Genomic DNA, 25,904 nt, shown 5'->3' on the forward strand with positions numbered 1-25,904 from the left:
CAAACTTTTCACACCTAGATCCTGTACTAAGAGCCACTCAGCTGGCATCAGGAATTCAGGTAAATGTGAAAGGACACGGAGAGTTTCAAAGTAAATAATTTTTGGTAGACACAGAGCACTGGGACAGTACATTTTTTTCTGCATTGTTCATAAAAAAGGTGTTTTCAGAACCTACTTTACTGGTTTGCTTGTTCACAGATTATACATCTTTGACCCATGGCTTCCAAGTTTGAAAGGATTTTTTTAAAGAGAAAAATAAAATTAGTACAACTAGGGGATCTGAATTTTTATCTAGATTCAGATGTGTGTAATAGTCAATGTCCAAGAGCAATTGAGGTGGTGTTTGGATTACAGGCACGTTTGGTCCCAGTGTCAGCGCCTCAAGAATTAGCTAGTTAATATTCATAGAATCATAGAATCAACCGGGTTGGAAAAGACCTCCGAGATCATCAAGTCCAACCCTTTAACTTTAGCAATACAAAGCTGTTAAAAACAAAGAATAGATTGCTTGGATGTTCTGATTCCCCTGCCTTTTGTGGTGATCACTATCAGACATACCAGGCTGGCAAATTATATATTTGCCTGAAAGTTTTATTCAGTCAGTGATGTTAAACAGGGTTGCTGTCAAGCAAAGTCAGTGGCTTTATAGCACAGCAGCTGTGCCCCACCCCTCTCAATGCCTTATATTTTTCACAAACTGCTTGCAGCTTGCTGGATATGTCTCATAAATTGCTTGCTTCAAATTGACTTCTGGATAATCAAATACACCCTCTTACCATTTGTGTTTTCTCTATCAGCAAAACTTAAAAGTGAAAGTGCAGTTGTGTGAATACATATGGCCTTGTTTAGTAGGCTTTTTTCTGTATATATGGCCAATCCCAATTCCCTAGAAATCTTTCAAGCAAAGGTTTTTATTTGTATGAACATATAATTTAAAAACTCAGAATGACTTCTCTGGTATTTTCACATTTCACTGTATTGCAGGTTTTAGCTGAGGAGTAGTGTATGAGGAAAAGTGATTATGTAATAGAAAAGATACTGAGAGATTATGCACCTGTCAGACACATATTTAGAATGGTTTTTTATGAGCTACTGAGCCTTCAGACCTCTTAAGGAGTCACTGAAGTCAATTCTGGCAGTTCCCTTTGGCATCATTTAGTTTAATACTACTGTGATAAAACCACATGGAAGTGTTTTGTCACACCAGAATCTTACACAATTATAATTTACCGATCCATTGTCTAATCCCTTGAAAGGATTCTTTCAACCAGCCTTCTGACCCACCACGTTATCTCTCCACATCACTGAGGAATGTTCTTACCTCAAGTGGCTGGTGTTTTCTTCAGATTTTTCTTCTGAAACTGTACCTTTAGCCTTGTGTTCAAAGATAGCACATGTACATGTCACAGAAACAAAACAAAGAACAGTTTAAACCATACTATAAAAATTAAACCAAATGTAAAAAAAAAAAAAAAAGAATTGAAAAATATTGAAACTCTGATATTGAAAAATATGAGTTATTCTGTTAAAAAGGTGTGTTTGAGAAACTCAGACTTACAGAAATGTAAAATGTTTCCTTGACTGGGAAAAAGATATATATATATATTTTCTGACACTCAGAACTGGGACTGGTACTTCAAAAGTATATATGCATGCAAAAAGTCCTTTTCCTTTCCTCCTTTCTCTGCCAGACCTGATGCAACACCTCTTTGCAGAAAAACACCTGTATATGATGCTTACATATTTATCTGTTCCTGTATCAGTTTCACTAGTTCTTGTCATTTTAAGATGTATACTGAGGTACATGGGCTCATAAGCTCTTTGTGATTCTACACTAGTGATTTTTTTGTGAAAGAGCTAAATAGACAGCATAAGACAAAGCATAAAAGGTTACACCTGAATGTCAGGCAATGTGTGTTCTGGGTTGCAGGAGGAGTGTGTGAGGAGGTTGAGTGGAAAGCATCAGGGGAGAGTATTAATTTTTCTGTTTATACTGTTGAGTTTAGCCTTTTTTCCTAGTTTTGTTAAGGGGATACAGGTTCTGAATTCTAAATAGGAAAAGTGCATTTTGAGGATCTAAGCATGGTGTGTATAAGTCAAACTTTCAAAAGAATCTAGGGTTGCATGTTTTTACAGCCTGACCAGACAGATAAATTCGAATACTCGTGTTTCCAACAACCTGCATGCAAGTATATACAAAGCCATTAGAAGGTGACTATGCAAATACTTCTCTGTGCTTAGGTTCCTTACAGTAGGTGGATGCCTCATATGCAAACTCACCACCCGTGGTTGACACAGTCATCTTTCTGAAGAAAAAGATCAGACTTTAGTCTGTCAGGAAGTGGTATTTAATGGGAGCAAGAGTCATGCTGAAATATGCATGATTAGAAATATAATTTTTGATAACACAATTCTCTTAAAAGTAGTGTTTTTCAAAAATTTCATGCACTGGATGAGGTAAAAGTACTTGTGCTCCAAGTCACTGATTCTTAACAAATTTTTTGAAAGCTAGATTTCTGGTTTATTCCTTATTTATTGTAAGCCTTGTGAGGAGTCCATTAGGAAAGGTTCAGCATTAACAAGATTATAGCATACCAGTCTGTACTGCTACTGATGAGAGAACCATTCCGAGGTCTGCTGACCTCCCTCACCACAGTCAAAGCTGCTGGTGAAGGACCCTGGTTTCACTATTCCAGAGTTAAAAGAGCTTCTGCTCCTGGGACATCTAGTCAAACAGAGACTGATACAGATGAAGAAGATGTGGCTTAGACTATTTCTTCCATATTTATTATCTGTACAGTTGGTAACCATGATTCAGGTTTGGAAATGAAAGTTACATGTGCCTCTAGTGCCATCTAATATTCTTCATAAAAATAACTGTTGGATTTGTACTCAAATGCCAAGAATTGATGATGAGAATAGCAACTGGCCTTTAATTGGCATCCAGGTGAATTAGACAAACTTTGTCAAAACCTGCAAACTTGAGGACTATCTGTGGATTCCCACACCCAGAACTTGTGGGGGCTCGTCTTGGATGAGATGGAGTTCAACTAAAGTGTCAGGATTCACCATTTGAACTTATGTGTTCACTTGCTTATTTTTTTCGAAAGAAGGGTAAAGATATTTGTGGAAAAAAATTACATCCTTCAGCATTGTCAGGAGTTCATTTCAAAGACAGTTTTCTGATCCTTCTGATTTGGCAGGTGCTTTTATGGGACTGACCATCCTGTGAGGGTAAACCTCTTGCAGCTGGCAAGAGATTTTCCCTACCCCAGCACATGATTAGCTTTGTCTTGAAAATTCTTCCTGTCTAGTGGGTTTGAAGGACATGGCTAAGGCATTTATTGGAGTAAACTTTGGCACTTGCTCATATCTGTCTTTTAACTAGTCAGAATGACTTTGTAGGTCAAACATATAACTAGCTGAATTATAGGTTAATTTCATACTGAAAGAGAAATCTGCTATTAGAAGGGGCGAAGCAAAGCTTCAGATAAGTTGCAATAGGAAATGCTTAGCACAGGTGCTGATTTGAGCTAAGCAGAAATATCATTGTCTGGAAGCCAAACGCTGCCCACCTGTGCCTGAGAGCTAATCAATGCAGGACTGGCAACACAGAAGACCCCCTAAGGTTGAGTTTATGGCTGTCTACAAGTAATTTTTCTTCTGTTGCATATAGACTCAGACCAGTCATTGACCAGAGTACCCTGTTAATCCTTTGTATGTAACCCTTTATTCCTCTGTGGAATGATTCTACAGTGTCAGTGATTACCATTAGTTTAACAGGCCTTCAAAAGGAACATAAATATGAAACCAGCACATCAGAGAATTATAATTTTCTATATTAGACTGGTGGTATAGGCTGGATTTTTAATTTGCAAATATAGAAGATCAGCAGTCTGCATTGCAACTGTGCACATAAAATCTAGAATATTCAAAATATTTTACAGGATATTGATCTGGGAAATAGCATGTGATTTTTAACATGCTTATCTTGTGCTTGGGTCTTACAGTTGCCTGTGAGTTCAAAGCTCATAAGAACAATGCATTGACTATATTGAATTTCTTCTTTGAGAAACTCAAGTGCAGTCAGCTTGTGTAAAGATTATGCATAACACTGGCTGTTTAGGAAGGCTTGTCTTGTCTTCTTTAAAACAATGTTATAATATGAAAAATATTCTAGTACATTTAGATGTGAGCCAGCTTGTAGCTAACAAATTTGATTAAGCAATGAAATCAGTTTTGTTTGCACATCTTGGCAAGAACTGACAAAGTGAGCATATAAAACATTTCTCTCAAGTCTGTAAGCTGAGAAATGTCTTAGCAAGCATCTGAAATACACCCTAAAATGTCTGACAGTATACTCTCTAGAATTTTTGCCTAAATCAATCACTAAGATGCTTGAGAGCACACTCAGCATTTTCATAATTCTTTGCCAGGAATAAGTACTTATTCTGTCGGCTGTGAGGGTTTTTCAAGTAAAAAATTCTCTATCTTTACATATTCTTTCATGAAGTCTAAAGTCAAAAATATATTCTTGGAGAAAATTGGTGCCCTGTATGCCCTTAAGGAACAACGTGCAGTCATTACATCCACTGTATTTCACCATCTAAAGAGTGCAAAGTAGTAAAATATGATTTTTTTTTTTCTTTTCTGATAGATGTCCGTAGAAGAACAATTTATGAATACCACAGGGTGGAGCTACAGATGTCAAAGATTACCAATCTCTCAGCTGTTGAAATGATACCTCTTCCAAGTAAGTAAAGCATAATAAGCAGGAGCCAGATCTAGGAAGCACCTCCCTCTCCCTCCCAGCAACACAAACACAATTTTAAATTTTTTTTTTTTTTCATCTGTGGACTTGTATTCATGAACAGATTCATTTTTCCTCTCGCAGATTCCCATATGGATTATGCATTTATACAGTACATCCTCATGTATCTCAAGTTAGTTTATAGGTATGTAGCTCCCAGTAGGTTCTGAATGAAATTTGTGCCAAATCATTTTTTCAGAAGAATGATTATATTGCCTTTAAATTTGTTTCCTCAAGAAAAAAAAAAAAAAAGAAGAACAATTTTCATGCTTGCAAGGCAAACATAAATTCTTCTGTGCACTGTGCATCCCATCACAAATGAATATCCCCAAACATATTTTGCAGTTCATCTCTCTCTTTTGTCCAAGGTTAAACTACATTGGTTAGAAATCTCTGAATTTAAAATACCAGCTGTACTACTGTGAAAACAATAAAAAATAAAAAATCTATTTTTCTTACTTTTTAATCTAGTTATAGTTCTTGCACACTTTTCTGCTACTCTTATCTGCTTATGTCTGAATGTTAGCAACACCAAGGAATGTTGGAACCAGGAAAAAAAGAGATTTAAGGAAATTCTTAATATTGAGGAAAAAAAAAGATTAAAAAATAACAATGAAGGTGAATTCACAGATATGGAAGTGGTAATAAATTAACAAATGGAATATAAATGGGATCCTACAGATTAATGTACTTTTGTCAATGCAGTTGTGCAATGCATTGTCATAAGCTGGTTTCAAAGTCTTATTTTGGACATGTGAACCTGTTGAGTCCCTAGATATATATATTATCAGAAGATGTATTCTTCTTTTGTGATTTTTATGTGAATTATTTGTGATAGTAATATAATAATTTGTGTTTGTTTATCTACATCTCAGCTTGTCTCCAGTTTACCAGCTGTGGTCCCTGTGTCACTGCCCAGATTGGTTTCAATTGCAGCTGGTGCAGTAAACTCCAAAGGTAAAGAAAAGGGGGTTTTTTGGTTTGTTTGTGTTTTGGTGGGGTTTTTTTGCCTTGGCTATGCACCTGTGCTTAAAGGCTATCCAAATGCATTGCCTATAGGTTATTCAGCATAAAGAATTCTTATATTTTGTTCTTTTATATATATGCATTGACATGAACACAAACCTCAATTGCAATCACTAGCAACATCATTGTCCCATTTCACTTCAGCAATTAGGCAAGAATAATCAAAAAAGTTGTTTTGGGAGTTAAGCCCTTCTTCCTATTTCTTTAGTCATACTTTAAAATCCCTATGAAGGAGAACAAGAAGAAGAAATCATAACAAAATTCATATTTTCTCCCTATATCCCTGGCTTCATCAAAAATACTTTAAACATGTGGAGATGCAGGGTGTTATGTAACTACGAACACTTACTTTTCAACAGCAGGGAGACCAGCACATCCAAAGTGTCAGAGTATTTTTGATTTTAACCTGTTGTTATACTTGGAGGGGACTTGGGGTCTCCTCAGCCTCTCACTGACACATTAAAGAGGACAGTCAGGCCCACGGCAGGAGCGCCTCAGACTGTGACACAGCTGGAGCACAGCTGGCAAAATGGAAACTCTGCAGCTGTAGCTTCCCAAAAAGTTCTTCACCCACTGACCTTCACTGACCTTCATAACAAGAATTTGACACCCATTCTCTGAAACAAAGTGCAGTATCATAATGCTTATTTATTGTTGTTGTTTTGAACCCCAGTGGTTAGGTTCAGAAATGTTATGTGTAAAATGGATGCATAATGAAATGACAAAAGGCTATTAACATTCTAAAATGGTGCAATAATTTGACACCATGTTGAAAAACTGATAAATAGCTGATGAATATGACACAGATTTAGGAAATTGAGTGTCACTTTTATAACATTTTCTTAAGCTTCAACTCCTGTAGTAAGTCACTTGAAAAGTAACTCTGTTCCCCATTTATCTTGCAAAAAACTTTTTAGTGGAATTAGAGCTAAGTGAAATCATGTAACAGAAAACATAAATTCAAATATGTTCAAGAGAAAGAATACTTTTAGAAAACTGTTCCAAGCAAGTATGAGTAGTTCATGATTGCTTTAGCTGATTCCTTGTTTTCAGCATTGCTTGATTTTCCTCCCACCAACAACTATTGTAGCACTGAGTTTCTGTTGGCTTTGGTTTGAGCAAGGCCTGTTGTTTTGTAGCCAGTGTTCTTGTTTTTGTTTGGATAAATTCAATTATATTGTAAAGTTCTGACTCCTATGAAGAACAGGCAAACCTTGAGATCTTTTGTGGTTTTCTGTATTTTCTGAAGAACTGAGTTTCCTGAGTTCTGGAATTAATGGAAAATCTGCTTCACTCACTGAGGCACAAATTCACTGTGGAGAACTAAGACAGTTTTATCCCTCACCTTTAGCAGGAGCAATATCAGGCATGTAGTCACACTACTTTCCACTTATTTCTGTGAATTTGTGGCTGCACCCTCACAACTGGCAAGATGTAACTTACTGCTGAAAAATGTACAGTCTGAACACATCTATTCAAATAAATTTTTAATTAAGAAAATCTTACTTCTTGTTTTGCCTGTGAAGATCATACTGCAATCAATGAACCTACTGTGATGTGGTCATGTACTGTTTCCCAAAACCAGCTGGCTTCCTGTTGCAGCATGGTTGTGTCTTTCATGAGGTGCAGCAGATAGACTGAACAGTTTTATTGCTATTAATCAGCTCGTTACTAACAGTAGTGAGACTGTCACTTCATGCAGTTTATCTTTGAACATTGTTTGACTACCAGCAAAAGCAAGAACTCAAGAGGATTCCTTAAAAAAAGTATGGATCCAGAAAAGCAAACTAAGAATATGCCTCTATGTGGGAATTTCAGTAGTTTTAAAACAGTCATGCCATTTAATTTGTGTCTATTAAGATGAACAATATTCAGTCAGTTATTAATAAATGGAGAATGGTGTATAGAGTCAGAGAATAGTTCAGAATAGAAGGATCCTCTAAAGGTCATCTAGACTAACCTCCCACGCAAAGCAGAGCCAGCTGTGACAACAGAGTGCTTTGTTCATGACTTTGTTCATCTGGGACTTGACCATCAAGGCTGTGGTCCAGTCCCTAGTACTTCTTAATCTTATACAAGATTTTACACCTTATTTTTTAACTTGTTATTTCCTCCAGAAGCATGCCTTTGATGATGATGTCTGCCTCAGGCCTCATTACCTTTCTTGGCCACTCTCCTCCAACTCCTGAAATGAACAGTTTATTTCAACTATTTCAGCTCTACAGACAAACACATATAAAATACTAAGTGGTTACATATTTTGTGAAAAAAGGCAATCTGTTCTTCAAAACGTGAAGACTGAACATTTATTTAGTTACACTGGTAGGATTATTGTGACAAGGACTCATTCCTTTCTCAGTTCTAAAAACTTTCTGCTCTCTTCTAGTTCTGGATATTCTCTCTCGCTTTCTAGTCTAGTACCTCTTTTTTTACTTTGCTATTTTTCAGCGTGTCTATTCATTTTAGGGAGATAAAAAAACATCTTACTCCATTCTCAGTGGAGATGTCTGGATCACAGGAGAATTCTCAGAATCATTTGCTTCAGTACCACACTGTGGTTTTGTTCCCTTTAGAAATAAATTTGCTGTGTTGAAGTGTTCTTTTTGCATCTGATTAAGAAGCATTTGCTCAACAAGAAAATCTAATATCCTGGTTAAAAATCATAAATGATGGAAAGTTGTGAATTCCTTCACTCTAGTGCTCCAGCTTTTTCTGTGTGTCACTGCTCTTCAGTCACCAGCCTTGTAAATCAACGGAGACTTTTATCTCCTGTTATGATATACATTGCTCTGCTGCAGTAGAATAAAATGAGCTTGAAAAAACAAGGGCAACACATTAAATGAAGTATTAACTTAGACATTTCAGAAGTGCCTGGAGTACAAAGAAAATTAATATTCACTGTCCACTTTCAAGTGGGGGCTCATAGTGCTTTTTGAAGTAGGAGTAATGTGTCTTGGTTACAAAACTGACTGGACACACTGATCCAGGAAGTGAGAAACCAAGACTACCTCTCTTGGCTATAGGCAAAGCCCAGGGTGGGGAAGCCGATTAGCCTTTGGTGCAAAAGCCCGAAGAAGGCTTTGAACTGGCAGTGACTGGTTTTCAGAGTACCAGTTATCTACCAACTGATCTAACACTCAGATTTCTGCAGAGGGACAATGCCTGTTTGGTAGTGAGGGGATTGAGGCAGCATTGAGGGTCAGATATGACTGGAACACCCAGTGATGTTCCTTCTGTGGTGCTGCAGTAGTAGTTTGATGCTTTAAAGTGAGATCTTCCAGAGCATCCAGGCTTCTGTGTGGGTTACAAGCAAACACATACCCGTAGAGAAACAAAACTCTATACTAATTATGCAAATCTTTTTTCTCAGGAACTCATTATGCCATTAACCAGAAACAAGGAACAACACTGCTACCAGGAATACCACCTTGTTTGTTTTTTTTTTCTAGCATAAAATTTAATCCACATATTTAATCATTCACACAACAAAGTAAGTTGGGGAAAAAAAAAAAGTTATGTAAAATCTATAACTGCACAAGGAAAATTGACCAGCACACTGATTGCAGAATAACTGTACTCCCCCATGTGGGCAATCTGTGTTGGAATGAAAACAGCTTTATCTTGCAACAGTGAGTTGTTTCCTACCTTTAAGTTCAGCCCAGCTGCTGTGCAAACTCTGCAATGGTTGGAGAGGCAGGTTCACTTTATATGTGACTCAGGGCAAAATCCTCTCTTCCTGCACTCTCTACAAGCTTAAATCACTGTTAGACTTTTCATAAGGGGTCTTCAAACTATCCACTCTGAAATCCAACGTGATGTGTGTCATACAATTTTATCATGACTAAAGCAAAGGCATATCATTTTCTTTTGACTTCAGCAGGTGAAAGATCCCACTAGGACCTAATTTTTTTTTAACTATGTTTATTTCATAACTGTTTCATAAGTAAAACTGTTCAGAAAGAGATTAACTATAAATATGTAAACTATGATGGTATTATAACTTTCTGCAGCACCAGATCCATCTCTATAACATGCCAGAAATGCTTTAGCCTCTGCCCCATAGAAGTCACCTGTGGCTGAAACTTGGATCATTTACTCTTCATTATCTCTGAATTCCTGACATGTGAAAATTGGGATCATTCATTAATATTAGAGTTGTTTATATAATCTTTTTATGCTTCTGAAAATGTTTATATACTCTAGGCATTTGGTATAGCTTTCATTTTAGAGACGTCATTTTCTAGGAAAGTTTTTGGAAGCTTTAAGACAAACCTTGCTGTTATTTTATAGTTTCAGTTTGTAAAATTTGCTCACTTATACTGAAATAGTGAATTCTATTGGAAATATTTGAAGTTAATTGTCCAATAAATATTCTCTAGATACTGGTGGTTTTATTTTAACAAACTTCAGTGAAGTCTCAGATTTTGGGCAGTGAAATGAAGCAATATTTTATTGAGTTCAGAAATAAGCAGACAAAGAGCCCATTCTTGCAATCTCTGCATGCTGGAGACTCCAATTTTGAATGTTTTGTGCTCCTTGCAACATTAGCCAGCTTTGATAATGTGGTACTATCACTCTAACACTGAAGAGAGGGAGCTGGAGTGCTGGAGTATTAAGGGCAAGAGCTGCCAAAAGTTTAGATGACAGTTTTGTTCAGGTGTCACTGCTGGTGCCTATACTCAAATTTTTAATCCTCAAAACTGTCTGCCTTATGCCAAGAGCACCCAAAACCCAAATAGTTAGATCCTCAAGGATGTTTTATTGGCAGACTCACTTAGGTTTTCAAGGGAAATTATGCAGAATAGGAGAGCATCTTTTCACCAAAATCTGGACCTAAGTATTAAGACCAAAAAGGTCTCTAAGGCTCATACATTTTGTCTGAGGAAAGATCTTCAGCTGAGTCTAAGCAGAGCTCAGCAGTGAAATCTCTGAGCCTCGTGAAGCTCCTTTACTCATTAGGGTTGACACTGCCCTTTACACAAAAGCCTCTCAATGATCAAAGAACCCCCAGAGGCACGGGAGGTAAGTGAACATGGGTCCTCTGAAAACAAGTCACCCTGAAAAAATGTCCCATTAGATGTGCAGATGTGTAAGCCTGAGCACTGAAACTTCCTTGCATGGCTCCACTACCCTCAGGCACTGGCTGCCTGGAGAGTCACAGCTAACTCCTGACACTGCTGTCCAGGCAGCCCTTCTGGGGACTTTCCTGGGTCTGCAAGAGAAGTGAGATTTGGCTTTGAGAGTCCCAGTTCAGAAAAAGGTCTTGTTTATGTTAAGTACTTAAATGCACTCTTATCCTCAAGAGTCTCTGTTTTCCAGAGTATACATTGAATAATCTGGTTTGAAGTCATACCAGTTTATGGTATTGACCCATAGAGTGCAAACTGTTTGACAGATGCCCTGAAACAGATTGTACAAATTCCAGGACTTTCTGTGTGTAGTGATGAGCCAGGACATTCCATGCACTCCAGGAACAGTCATCTTGTCCATGTGTGTATGCACAGCTCCCAAAGCTTCTTATACTCTTAAAACAATCCTGAGATTAAAAAAAAAAAAATGAAATAATCCTATTTGTGATACATTTCACTTCAGTGTTTAATTCTGTGTGCCAACAACAGCACTAGTTATATAAATGGAAAGGTTATGGCTGGGTTTTATGGAATGTGTTCTGAGCAAAGTGAAAAATCAGAAATGTGTCTGGGAATATTAGCAATAATGTCATTTAAGTCTTGATACTTCTAAGCTTTTATTATTATGATTACTATTCCCATCTAAGCAGAAAATAAAGAAACAAGTTATTTTGCACTCCTTGCTGATTAACTGGAAAGCAGGGAAGGGAGAATCTTTACCCACCTGCAGTTCTTAAGAAACCATGTTACAGTCGAAATACGAAGTGACAGTTTTCCATAGAGCCCTTATGGTAGTTGAGATAAAAAATGAATGCCTATTGCTTGTCTTCTGAACTTCTGGGCAAGTTTGAAATGTCTTGTTTGTTTATTCTTCCTTTAGAAGGAAATTGGAAACATGTTTAGTTAGTTTTCAAATGTGAGTTTGTGTCTGGAAATTTTTAATATTAGGAAAAGAGTTAGGTTTTTTGTTTGTTGTTCTGTATGTCCCAGCTGACAAGAACTAGTTTCATAAAAAATGTGTTGACTAAAATATTGTAGTATAAATAACAGTTTTATGTAACCTGAAATATTTATCAGCAAGCAAGGCACCTTCCATACAGAATTACAAAAAAAAAAAAAAGCACAAAAATCATTATCATTCTATCTAACACCATAAACCTCCTGATTCACAAAAGAAAATAATTAAATCCAAATAAGAAACACAGGATCTTTCTCCACACATGGCTTACTGTTTGGTGTCTACATTTTCCTTAGCTTTTATTTGATAGGTAACACCACAGCAAAGATTGTAGATTCCACCAGAGAAGCAGGGAAAGGCAAACCACATCACTCAGCTTGATGTCATCTGCAAACTTGATGAGAGTGCATTCAATCCCACTGTGTCATTGATGAAGATATTAAACAGCACTGGTGCCAGTACAAACCCCTGAGGGACACCACTTGGAACCAGTGGGATCCTTTGACCACCTCTTTCTAGATGCAAATATCTGACCTGTTCCTCATCCACTAAACCCTCCACCCATCAAACCTATATCTCTCCAATTTAGAAAGAAGGATGTTGTGGGGGACTGTGTTAGAGGCCTTACAGAATTCCAGAGAGGTGACATCCATACACCTTGCCTTGTCCACTGATGTTATCACTCCATCATAAGGCCACTAGGTTTCTTCAAAATGCTCACTTTTAAATACTTTCTCATTTTAAAAATTTTAGGTTTTAATTTTCTTCATTCCATTGCTTTAGGGCTATTTCAAACTAAAAGATGGCAGGAAGACTTGCTGATTTATACTTGAGCATTTTTTATCCAAACACTAACTGACAGTAGTGTGCTGTTATTACAAAATTGGCCACAGTATCTTAGCCATTGAATTACAAACTAAAAGAAAATGAGGCATTTGTATGGATTAAGTAAACCACCAGAGGGAGCATATATAATCCAATCAATGTAATAGTTTCATATACAAATAACAAGGAAAATCTCATTTTAAATGCTTAAGAAGGGCTAGAGGTTTAAAATATAGTGTATTCTGTTAAATATGTTCCATTCTATCAATGTGTCTGACTTCATGAATTTTCTGATCATACCACTGCTTCAAAAAAAGCAAAAGAAATGTGCCCAGATTTTGCCTGTCTCTGTTCTACTACTGCAGTTCTTTATGCTGGAGTGTTTTTATATGAAAACACAGCCACACCTTGCACCTGGGTCTTAACATCTGGATTGTTGAATTAGGTCAAATTTACCTTGTGATAAATGAAAAGTGATGTCAGTACTTTTTTTCTAACCTGTATATTGTTTCTTTGCTGATTATGGAGCAATCATATAGCAAATGTGAGAATCAGAAATTATGGCCGTTTGTCAGAGTTTGCTCTGATTAAAATGCAACATATTTTTCTTGTGTTTTAAAAGTTGTGTTGAAACATCAATTGATTCTTTTAATCAAGTGCAACAAATGTAGCAAGAATGAATGTGTAAGTTTGTCACCTCTGATACATTACTGATAGGAAAGATACAATAAATAGATTTATACCTTATTGAGCAAAAAAATTGCTCCACACCCAGCTTCTTCAAATACTTTCCAAGCTGCTTGTTCTTAATTTGACAAGTTAATTTACACTCAGGGACTGCAAGAAACTGTTAGGAAATTAGCTTTCAATAATTGAGAATTTTGTATGCATGGCAAGCCTGATGGGAATAAAGTAAGAAAAGAAAGTGGCACAGAAGTGTTTAATGAACAAAGCATTGATGGTATTGTTTGATGAAAAATGCCTCACCAGATCATAGTAATAGATATTCTCAAGTGTCATGGCAGTTCTGTTTAGAGGACAGTGTAAGCTTCAGTGAAACTGAAGGTACACTTAAAAATGCATAATGGCAAAGATGTACATGTATAATGTACATAATAGTACATTGAAAAGTACTGTTAAGGCACGTAGATAATCCGACCTCGCAACATGTTTTTATTGAAAGTTAGGTTGCAGCCAAAGGAATTTGCTCTTCACTGAGATTCATACATGAAAAAATAGCAGATTAATAGCCTTTCTACATTTTTGGTAAGTTTGGAATTTGTTAGTAGCTGGAGTCTGTGGAATTATAGTGGAATTTCTGTAATTCCCCTTGAGCACAGATTGTCTGGAATAATTCCTATGTTTAATACAAATAAGCCTAAAAATCTCAGTCTCTGAACAGAACCCAAGTGAATATGCAGTAGCTCTTGGGGTCTTAGCACAAGTCAGAGCAAGACCAGCCAATTCACCAGATACAGGGCAGGACCCACTAGAGTAGAATCATCCACTTGCATGGTTCAAAACAGATCACTCAAATTGCCTGAGCAATATGTGGAATACTTTTTCAAGGCAAACACCTGAGCTTTTTCCTGCGCTATTAGAACTTTTACTCATGGACTTAATTCCTTAAGTTTCTTTTCTCCACACATTCTTCTCCAGTGTACTCACTGATATTTTCAGCAGCTCCATAAAACTATCCTTACCCTAACATTGACAGATTGATATCTACCAGATTGAATTTGAATCCTGCTTTCATACAGAAACTAGCCAGTTTTCTTACAGCTGCAGCATTAGTCACAACTTTCATGTATGCATACCTTGCTTTGTTTCCTTAACTCAGAACAGCAGTACAGTTGTCCTCAGTACTACAGTTATGCTCATAACTGATGCAGATTTTTAAGAAGTTCAAGACTGAGTTATAGAAGTTATTTCTAGAAAATAGGCAGAAGATTGCTACAATTCTCATTACTCTGAAATCCTAATATTTCTGTTAAAATATTTTCTGTTAAAGCCTGGGCCCAAAGATGGGGAAGCATTTTGAAGATTCTTAATCTAGATGTAAACACAGTGATTTATTTAAACCACATCACTCACACTACTCATATTATATATTCCTGTTTCTTACCATATCATTTGCCTTTCAAAATTTGAGGTTGGTTTCACTAGCCAGGTGTTAATAACAACATCCTTTGCCAGAGATGTTGCTGTGTCTTCTGGAGCTCAGAAACTCTGTTCATTATCCACTCTGCAGGTTTCTGTGGAGTGCCATTTTGCAACACAACTTGGACAAGACATAGATATCACAGTTAATATGAAAAGGACCACTGCCTCGATGACCTTAATGTAAAGTGTGTCTCACATATGTGTGTCAAATATATTACATTCCTAAAGTTGGTTGTTTTAAACACAAAAGGTAGTTATCAAAGATACAGAGGACAGTTAAGCACCTAAATCTCATTGAGAGGAGAGAAAGAAGACATCCACCTGCTAGACATACTTTGGAGAATATTTATTTTTGCTGATTAATTTGGAAAGAAGACCACCGTATCTGTGTTTAATTTCCATGTTTAAATTCACAGATGCACCTAAGATACCACAGTGCTAAAACACTAGAAAAATAGGTTGGTAGTACAACTCTTTTCAGTAGAAATTTCTTTTGCAGTTCTTTTACATAACAGTAGAGGTTTATTTATTCTTCACTTACTGCTTTAGAAGAACAAGACAAAACAAGACAAACAAAACAAGACTCAGCCCGGTCTTTGATGAACCGTTTACATCTAGAACTGTAACTTCTGTGCTGGCCATAAATCTTTCAATTTGCAACAGAGTTGAGTACAGACTTAATTCCTTATTGTTTGTTTATGCTGAGTGTGATAGCCATTACAGAGGGTGTTGCTCTGCTCTATTAGAGAAGCATTCCCTCTGGGATTAAACTTTTTTTTTTTTTTTTTCTGAGAGAACTACTCAACATTTAGTTACATCACAGCCCTAAATTCTTTTCTGTTTGGTTTCATTTTCATCCGTTCATTTCTTACATTGATAGCTAAATTTGAATTCGTACGTGTTCCTATTTGATTGGTGAAAAGTAATACTCGTCCATGAAACAGTTCCACAGACAGATACCTTAGGATGCAATTTATACATATATTTTAGGAAACTTGACTCAGGCTTCTGGTCATCATTCTGTGTCATGTGATGGGCTGTCTCAAGACAGAGTTCCTATACTAGGCATTATAGCCTGTCTGATTTCTTCCCAAATAAATGTCTCAAAGGATGCTCTAATATAACTATTAGGCTTTAAATGTATAATCCAAAGAGTGCAAGGGACACATTTCAAATAAAGCAGGCTTTACTGGTAACAAATTAAAATATTTACACTTAAAAGCAATAAAATAAATAAATTATAATGCAAAATTGTTTGGATGTAGTTTTCATAGTACGTGTAATGTGAAATGAAAAATATAGGCAGATGATGATTAGGTGAATAAAGAACAAAAATGAGAACAGAAAAAATAGTATAGTTACTTAAACAAAAGGGTAAAGACTCCTTAAAAAAACACTGAGAAGTTACCACTTAAGGCAAAAATTGTACCTACCTTGCCTGAATTCAGAGAAAGAGCTTCAAGAAAGTTTTGGCATCTTCAGAGAGGGACCATCGCTCTATGAGGGCAAGTTCAAAGACAGAGGAATGAAGTCAGGGTCTCAAGCTTCTCTTTGGCTTTTTACTATAATGTATAATAACAAAAAACAATGAGATACTAACTCATCATCTTATCTACAGCATAATTTTTACCCTGATTAGATTACATTCTTGACACTCAGGCTGTTTCTTCCATTTCTTGTGTGTGTAAAGTCCCAACTTATCTCTTTTTCACACCTCTGAAATTTGCTAACTTTCCTTAACCTAAATAACATTAATTTGCAAGAGTTACCTTTACTTGCTAAACTACTGATCTTTTTATCCAACTGTCTCTCTGTTGATTATCATGTATATGTCTTTACATTATTTCATGCTAACTGGAAGAGTTATATTCCCATGCTACTGGAAGAGTTCTAAGTGAGCTGACTCTCTTTCATTAATGAAAACATATGGATAAATTTATTTAATCAGAAGCAGCTTACCTAGATATTTGGCTCAAAAACTGAGAGAACTGCTGTTCTATGGCCTAGCCGCTCTATTGAGAAACTATTTTTTTTCCCCCATTAATTTCATATTAGATGTCTGATGGGTTTTTCTCTCCAAAGTCAAAACTTCTTATATCCTGCCGTATTTGCTTTGAGTAGTGACCATGAACTATGTTAAAATCCACTGTTTTCATTAGTGAAAGATATATATATATATAAAATAGGTTAGTTCTGTTATCCATAATTTCTCATTTGGCTGTGTTTTTATGCATTGTTGAACCTAGAGCAGTGTTACTGCTATTTTGCAGTTTATGTAACCTTCTCTTCCTACGGACTGAAATAAATCAACCATACTGCTTACAACAGGTGAACAACTTGGGAATTCTTTTCTTCCCAAAAATGATACATTAGAAAATGCTCAGATTTGACTAACCCAAGCTTTATAACTTCAGAACAATTTGTCAGATAAGTTCAGGTACAGAAAAAGGTTCATTCATGGATTAGCAAAAATAATTATTGTGCAGTAAGTGCATTTTGTCCAATAGGCCCTCTTAGTAGAACATTAATTAGTGAAGAACAAGGTACCAGATTTCTTCCCTTTCATGTCTGAGATTAATTTAATTTGTAGTTCCTGACTTCTTCCTTGACTGTCAGAAAATGGTATGTTCCAAGAAATTACTTTACTCTGTATCTTTTATCAAATGTTTGAAAGTTAATGAGACTATATTACAGAAGCCAGATATCACCTAACCATTGTAACCTAAATTGTTGGTCTAGATAATAATTTCCTCAACTGCACTTTTCTTTCCTTATTCCAAATGTTTTAAAAAAAAAAAAAAAAAAAAAAGCAAACAAGAGAAACTGAGAACAAAACATTTCAGGAAATGTCGAAATTCAGGACACAAATATGGAGACAGCCCAAACTATCACACCTGACTCTAGGATACTTTATAGGATGAATGTTAATCTACTTTTTTTGGAAGCATTAATTTTTTTTCCCTTCATATAAGCATCCAACCCATTGTATTACTATGGAGAAATCCATCTTCCACCAATTTTGTGATGTCTGTCTTAATTTCCTTTGTTCTCACTACAAGGGAGATAAATAAATAGGTCATAAGGGGGTTTAATGGAAGCAATCGAGATTTTTTTTAATTGAAATTTTTTGCACTTAATCAGATTTTCTTTTTCTCTGATTTTTCTGTTTCATTGAAATATAATGCAGAATGGCAGCCCCAGTCACTAGTACAGTGTAGTTCATCTTTCCATACCACGTATTTTTTTACATAGTATTGCAAATTAAACACAATCTGGGAAGCTTCCTGGGAATTTTAAAACTATTTTCTGTGCCATTAAAAAGTTATGATGTTTCCTGATGTAGTTTCAGTCCACGCCCAGGAGCACTATCCAGAACAGTTCCCAGGCGTGGTGCAGATTTCCATGCAACCTCCTTCTTTTCAAGGTTGAGAGAGTTTGCTTGTTCAGACATAAGCCATTCTGTGCCAACAGTCTTCAGTGCCAAGGAACATTTCTAGCCATGTTTGTTGTACTGCTATAGACAGAATGATCACAACAGTCTTAACTGCTTTCCAGAAGTGCTAACCTCTTATAGCTGTACTCCTCAATATAACTTGAGCATCATTGAAATCATATTCACTTCATAGCCTCCTAGATACCACTCTTTAGGAAAGGACCATAAATGAAAAGTCTCTTTTTGTTAACATATTTTAAATTTTACATATTGCTACACACATATTCCTATATAATGTTGCAACAAATTTTTATTTAAACAAATCTGAAATTCATATGACTCTTCTAATCTCTGCATTATCATAAAACATTGACAAAACCACACTTTCCACTGGATATCAGAACTGATATTAATGTGTACAATTAATAAAGAAACTGAGGAGCCCCTACAGTTCTGTAAGTCTTTGGTTTTGCTGACTGTTCCTGCTCAATTTTGACTTCAGAATTTGACTCACTTTAAGTTAAAAATTGAGATGCAATTAGGATATTTATCTTAGAAACAAATAACTTTCTGAACTTTAAGTTTCTTTGAACACAACCAGTTACAGGATGGTTCATGTCCTTCCTTTCTTTGCTATCTGAAGAGTTCACTGAGCCATTACAACAGGTATTTTTCCTAGCCCTAATTCACCCTTCCTTTCAACAAACGCAGAATGAATATTCAGTTTCAAAACTGTGTATGTTGTTTGTGCAGAATGCTCTGCTGCTTTGTTGCATATAAACATTGGCTTTTGTAGAGTTAGTTTAGCACAGTATGCCTCCTTTGCCTGTCATTGCTCCTGCTTCCTTTGGGTTCTTAGTCTTTTTTGATTTCTGAATGAGATATAACAGGAGCAGTAATCCAGTCTAACCAAAACATTACTGAACTTCTCTTTCTAGCAGCTCAGATGCTGATGCCCACTAGTACTGAATCAACCATGTTATATATGGTTGATGTTATATATTGTATGATTGCTGGGGGTTCAGGTGTCATAACAGGCACCAGGCCACTTTTATCCTGTCCCAAGGGCTCTACTACTTCATACAGTTACAGAATCACAGAATATGCCAAGCTGGAAGGGACCCACAAGGATCATCAAGTCCGGCTCCTGGCCCTGCACAGCACAATCCCCAAGAATCACACCATGTGCCTGATAGTATTGTCCAAACACTTGAACTCTGTTAGGCTTGGAGCTATGAGCTCTTCCCTGGGAAACCCAAGTGCCCAAGCACCCTCTGTGGGAAGAACCTTTTCCTAATATCGAGCCTAAACCTCCCCTGACACAAATTCAGGCTGTTTCCCCGGGTCCTGTCACAGGTCACCACAGAGAAGAGATCAGTGCCTGGCCCTCCTCTTCCCCTCACAAGAAAATTGTAGACTGCAATAAGGTCTCTCCTTAGTCTCCTCTTCTCCAGGCTGAACAGACCTCAAGCTGTTCCCCATACGGTTTCCCCTCAAGCTTCACCATCTTCGTTGTCCTCTTTAAACACTCTCTAAAAGCTTAATATCTTTCTTATATTGAGGTGACCGAAACTGCACACAATATTCAAGGTGAGGCCACATTACTGCAGAATTAATGTTATCAGTGTGGGTTTTTTTATAAAGGAGTAAAATCCCAGTGAAAGTATATGAATGAAAAGGGGACCATGGCCAATGTGTGAACGAGATCTGTACCTTGTGTGTGCCACCCGAGGCTTGATGGTTTTCACTGTCGTTCCCAGTTCCATAGTACATATGTCTGGGAGTACTATGGGAAACATAGGACCTGTGAATTAGTGGATGCTCATCTGGTTTTCAGAAAATCTGGACTTAACTTTAGGTTCTGTTACAAATTCTGTGTTGTCTTAGATGATTTTTTCATGTCTCCTATGTTCGGTTTCTTTATCTCTAAAGCGGAAAAAGAAATACTTTCTCCAAAGGTGACCTTCATATCTTTATTTTAAAAACAAGACAAAATCAATGGGTATGTGACACTAACTATACTTTTGAGGCTGTCAGTATCAGCTGAATATTCAAAGATAGAAAAGAGTTCAGAAACCTTGTAAATGTAAGAAAGTTTATTGTGCTAGTTACAGTCACTAACCAGAGTGTAAAGTACACCCAATAGGACTTTAGAGCTCTGCCTTAAACCTTGAGAAACTACTTATGTGCAAAATAGATAGCAATGCTAACAGATTAGAATTCCCTGGTAACTTCTGTTGCTATTAGTTCCTTATACCCACCTGGTACAAGTACAAATGCACAAAGTCAAAGGCAGTGGTGAATGTAATCTAGTATCAGAGACTAATCTCAGTGTGTCTCCTTTCCAGAGAATACATTTGATATTATTTTCTGCTGATTCTGTTGGAAATTTTGATACCATAATCTCATAAATTTGTCTCTAAGGTCCTCCTCTTACACTTTCTTTTTCCTTCTCGCTATTCAAAGCAGAGCCTTTAGCAAAAGCATGTTTTTATTTCTTTATCTGTTTATCAGCATGTTTCCTTTCTTGTTGTAACTGACATTAAGTTTATAGAAAATATCCTCCTATTCTTCTTTAATCACTACTCTACCAAGTCTTGCTTTAACCACAATTTTTTCTTCTTTATCTAGTTGAATTGGAAATAAAAATACTTACTTCTTTTATCCCACTTTTATTCTTAGCTTCTTTCAACAGAAAGAATTCCCTATGGGTGTCTTTATTTTCTACTGCCTATTCAAATGTTGTGTCAGAGTTACAAATATTGAGGCTTACTCATGTTCACTCTTTTTCTGTAAAATAACAGCTTGAGTTTTATCAACATTCACTTCTATGTTTACATGATATTGCAAGAGTACATTACAGAACATGTAGTCATATTTTTCCAAACTTTCCATCCCATAAAATTTTGGAACCATTGTCAGGCTGAAGATCAGCTGCTGAACTTTATGCTACTCTGATCCTCCTGAATGTTTTAAATTTTGAGAAACACATAATCTTAAGACAATGATGGAATTCAGTGCTGCATCAACTATTAACTCTGCCTTAGTAATTAGAATCAAATTTGTCATAAACATTAAAAGAGTACAGGCTGTTTGTAGTGCCATATGTTTAAAATCCTTTTATTAAGCTAGTCAGCTATTCTTACTCTACAACAGCGAAGTGGGAGCAAATCTTCTGACTAATCAAATTGTCATCCTATTCATAAGTACATTTTCATTAAGCAATGTTTAAGTAAAGGATAAATACAAAGAACACACTTATTCTTGAATTCACATATATGATTGGGTGTATTGAACTAGGAGATAAGGAAAACACCATCCAAATACCTTACAAATGCATTCCACAGTCACTCACAGTGACACTTCACTGGAACCTCATAAGTATTTCAAGCTGTGATAAAGTTCTGCATCCAAAAGTGGAAAATAACAAAGGTACGAAAATTCAGTCTTTATCCAGACAGCACAGTATGACAAGTAAGTAATATTTGAAGGATGAAAGAACAAAAGTGGAGCCTGTTCTGTGATAAAGGGAGGCAAAACCAGACAAAGCACAAAGATAAATCTTTTTTTCCTCCAAAAATCACTCTATGATTAGAGTTATTTTTCAGTTGGACAGAGACAAAGTTCAGGACCTCCAGTTTAGGTTATTTTAACATATTATTTATTTATTTATTTATTTATTTATCTTTTGCTTCCTGTTTCAACTTGGAAAGAAATTCCATTTTAAAATGTTCTAATTCTTCTAGTAATTCAAACATCCTAACACATGCTATAATCTTTCCATAATGTGATGGTCCTTCATTAATGGTTAAAGGCAGGAAAGCCTTTTTAATTTTCCAGATTAACCTTTTATTTAGATGAGTCAATAAGCATTTTAACTGAGCTAAATAATTACGTAGTATTTACAAAATCATTTCAGATTCAGTCCCAGAAATCCATTCTTTACATGCTCTTACAGAGCCAAAAAAAATAGGGAATTGTTGGTTTAAAGGACATGTGTTTTGCATTTTAATGCTCTTCATTGTCTTATACCAGCTCAACCTGGTGAAAAGATTTTTCTATACAGACTTTGTCACTTTCCTTCCCAATAATTTTCCGTTATGTCTTTAGCTTTTACGTGCTAAATCTTGATGAATTTTCTGTATATAGGTTATCCAATTTATTATTATTAATCCTCATTTGAACTGTCTTCAGAGAGAAGCAGCAAAGCATTTCATGTCATACACCTGCATGAACACATCTTTTAAATATTCTCTGCCAAATACCAGTAAATGGCATTTGGTAGATAGGATCCATCTCCAACTCCTTTCTGACTATATACAGTTCACTGAAAGGATTTTGACAGCTTTCTTGTTATTCAGACTCAGCTGCATCAGTTATGCCAAACTGTCATTGCTATACATGCAGACACATTAATTCTCTTTCCTCCTTGAACCAGTACTCCAGAGTTCCACACAAATCCTGAAATTCCTTACATTTAACAAATGTCCCCATTCTCATTTTCTAGAACATCTTTATTATTGCTTTCCTAGGAGCTGAGTTCAGTAATCACTTGAAAATGGAGTTGTTATAAAATAGCCATGTTGACAGATGGCATAAACAGCATAGCTAATCAAATCTGCTCCAGTGTTTTAATGGAAACAGGGAATTATCACCATGCTACAAAACGCAGTCAGTAAAGTGGGTGGTGAGCTGAAATGACAGTTTCCAGAATTCTAAATCAACAGCACAGCAATAGTAGCTGCTGCAGCTGCCATCTCATGATATATGCCTCAAAGGAAGTTCACAAACAGGTTTGCCTGGAGCCTATCTCATTTCTGATAAAGCTGCTTTCTGATAATACTGTTTGGACTCACTGTGCATCGGTAGGAAATGTTAAATAAACAGTGCTCAGGGTTTAATGTAATTCTTTTTAAGTCAGAGTAATCTCAAGAGTGCCTCACATGTTTGAAAGAGCCATTCCAAGTCCTTACATGTTGCATTCAATTTGTGGTAGTTTGTTAATTCCTAGGAAAAAAAAAATAATCCCACAAATGTTAGTCACCACCATAATTCAGTAGTTTGTAAGAAAAAATTTAAGGACTTTGTAAATGAGTGGACCTGGAATACATTTTTATTCATTTAATCTTTGGAGCCTTAAATTTGACAACACTTAGACCCAAGATAAAATCTAGGATAAAAGTTTGTTAATCCTTGCTAGCTCTAAGTACAGTTGGTTTGAGATGAACACAGAAGTTACTAATGAAATTCTTCAAACTCCAGAGAAAAGTAGGTGAGACTAAAAAAAACGTGTTCTACTCATACCTGGAATGTCATGTCATCATTTCGTTTTGCTTAGTAAGATTTTCTGGTTCTTTCAAGCATTCGTGGAGACAGAACACCACAGAGATGTAGAAGCAGCACTCTCATCTCCCAGCATAGCACTGATCCCTTCACCCTTCAGCAAGAAAACACTTTTTGCAGTGACCCGTATTCATAGAATGGTTTGGGTTGGAAGGGAGCTTTAAAGATTATACAGTCCAACCCCACTGACATGGGCACGGACATCTTGCACTAAATGCAAGGTTGCAAAAACCCCATCCCACTGGACCTTGAACACTTCCAATGATGGGACATTCACAACTTCTTTTGACAAGCTGTTCTAGTGACACACCAGCATCATTGAAAAAAATTTCTTCCTTATGTCCAATATAAATCTATTCTCTTTCAGTTTTAAACTATTACCCCTTGTTCTGTCACTACAGGATTTAATAAAAAGTCTCTCTATGTCTTTTTTACAAGACCCCTTTTAGTATTGAAAGTCTGCTATAAGGTTTTCCCAGAGCCTTCTTGTCTCCAGGCTCTGAGCAACCCCAATTCTCTCATCATGTCTTCATAAGAGAGGTGCTCCAGTCCTGTGATCATCTTTGTGGCCCTTTCCTGGACCTGTTCCAGCAGGTCCATGTCCTGTGTATATTGAGGGCCTCAAGTACTGAGAAGGAGGTCTCTGTTTCTCTGGAACACATTCTCTTGTTTGGACATCTTTCTCCTTAACTACTATAGGTTTTTGGAGAAGTCAGTTGCTGTAGAGTGTATGATAATTGACACCTGTTAGCACTGGGGTTTTTTTGTTTTGTTTTAGGTTTTTTTTGGTAATGTTGCGAATGGTGGAATGTGGATCAGTGCAAGTATAACAAGAGAATGAATATTTTCTCAAAAACTTTTCTCAAAGACATTATAGATTGTGCTCAGAGCAACTATATGGAGACGTTTCTTATCCCAAGTATGTTTTTAACATTGTTTAAATCTTCTTGTAACATCCTCTCCTCCTGTAAAAATAATCCCACTGATCCATTCTTCTAAATGCACCTGTTTATCTTGGTTGACGTAGGGTGGTATTTGGCATGTCTTTTCATCTTTCAATTCTTTGAAAACAAAGGTTTCCCCTTAAATATAGCTAACCATAACAGTGGCCTTATTTCCTTATTAAATGACAGCAAGAAAGTTGTTTGTTGTACAATCAGGTAAGTTATGGCCATGGATGACAAATGGCATCACACTGTCTCATAACAAAATACTGCAGGAAATGAAAGCAGAAAATTAAAAACAGCAAACCCTCCAAAATAAAAGCCACCCTAACTGAGAGGAATCTTTTTCAAAGTTGAAGATCATTCTTTAATTATTTGCTTACCATTTTAATAATGCTCTCTGTTTGTGATGCAACCTGTTTAGGAAAACCTAATTTTATAACCACTGATAACACTCTTGTGAGATGGGGATTGCCAAAGGAATCATTATATTGAAGTGTTACAAGTTTCTTAAAAATTTCTGCATTACATATTGCAAATGAGAAAGAATATTGTTGACAGGTTATTAAAGCCACCTAATTTGATAAAAAATGTGCACCCAATTTAAGTTTTCTGCATCTAGTGAAGAGTCAGAAGCAGTTGTATAATATTCTCTAACTGTCATGAAGAGTGTTCAGAGGACCTGTGAGCACTGATCACACTAGTGTATGTATTTTGATGTATCAGATCACTTTGACTGAAAAAACAGTGACTGGTTCACTGCATCCTTTGTGGGATTAAATTTTCCTGGCAAAGAAGTCTGGACAAAAACTAATTAAACCAATTTACATCACTATGTTTGGTATCAAACTTAAAAATGCTATGCGTCAGTGCAGTCTTTAGAATAATTATCCAGTGAAAGGGTGATATTCCTATTTAAAAACTATAAATAAATTAAAAACCTGAAGTAAAGCCTCATTCATTGAAACACCTTTCCAAGAATTGGATTAAAGGAGTGACTCACAGTGTAACAAACAGCATCTTAAATAAAAGTGATACCACATAAATCATATGGATTTTAAATCACATCATTTACTTATTCTTTCTGTCATTCTCTGCTGTTTCTCTCCTTTCCTTTCTTATTCTTATTTTCCTCCTATTTCCATCGGAACAACTTCTGTGTATTTCATCATTTAAAGATGCTCCAGTGGATTTGACCGTCACCGGCAAGATTGGGTAGACAGTGGCTGCCCTGAAGAGGTATGTGATTAGTTTACATCCTCAGCCCATCAGA

The 25,904-nt window shown here is 36.3% G+C and overlaps 1 protein-coding gene across 2 annotated transcripts in view; it reads left to right on the forward strand.

Moving 5' to 3' along the window:
* The window catches only part of PLXDC2 (plexin domain containing 2), a 254,952-nt gene that overhangs the window by 202,816 nt on the left and 26,232 nt on the right, over positions 1-25,904 (forward strand). For both annotated transcript variants that reach the window (XM_050325692.1, XM_050325702.1), the window contains exons 8-10: positions 4,658-4,753; positions 5,686-5,767; positions 25,810-25,870. In XM_050325692.1, coding sequence (XP_050181649.1) covers positions 4,658-4,753; positions 5,686-5,767; positions 25,810-25,870 — 239 coding nt within the window. The remainder of the gene's footprint in view (positions 1-4,657; positions 4,754-5,685; positions 5,768-25,809; positions 25,871-25,904) is intronic.

Source organism: Myiozetetes cayanensis, unplaced genomic scaffold (assembly GCF_022539395.1).
Source record: "Myiozetetes cayanensis isolate MyiCay16 unplaced genomic scaffold, myiCay2020 scf1, whole genome shotgun sequence".
Taxonomy (NCBI): Eukaryota; Metazoa; Chordata; class Aves; order Passeriformes; family Tyrannidae; genus Myiozetetes; species Myiozetetes cayanensis.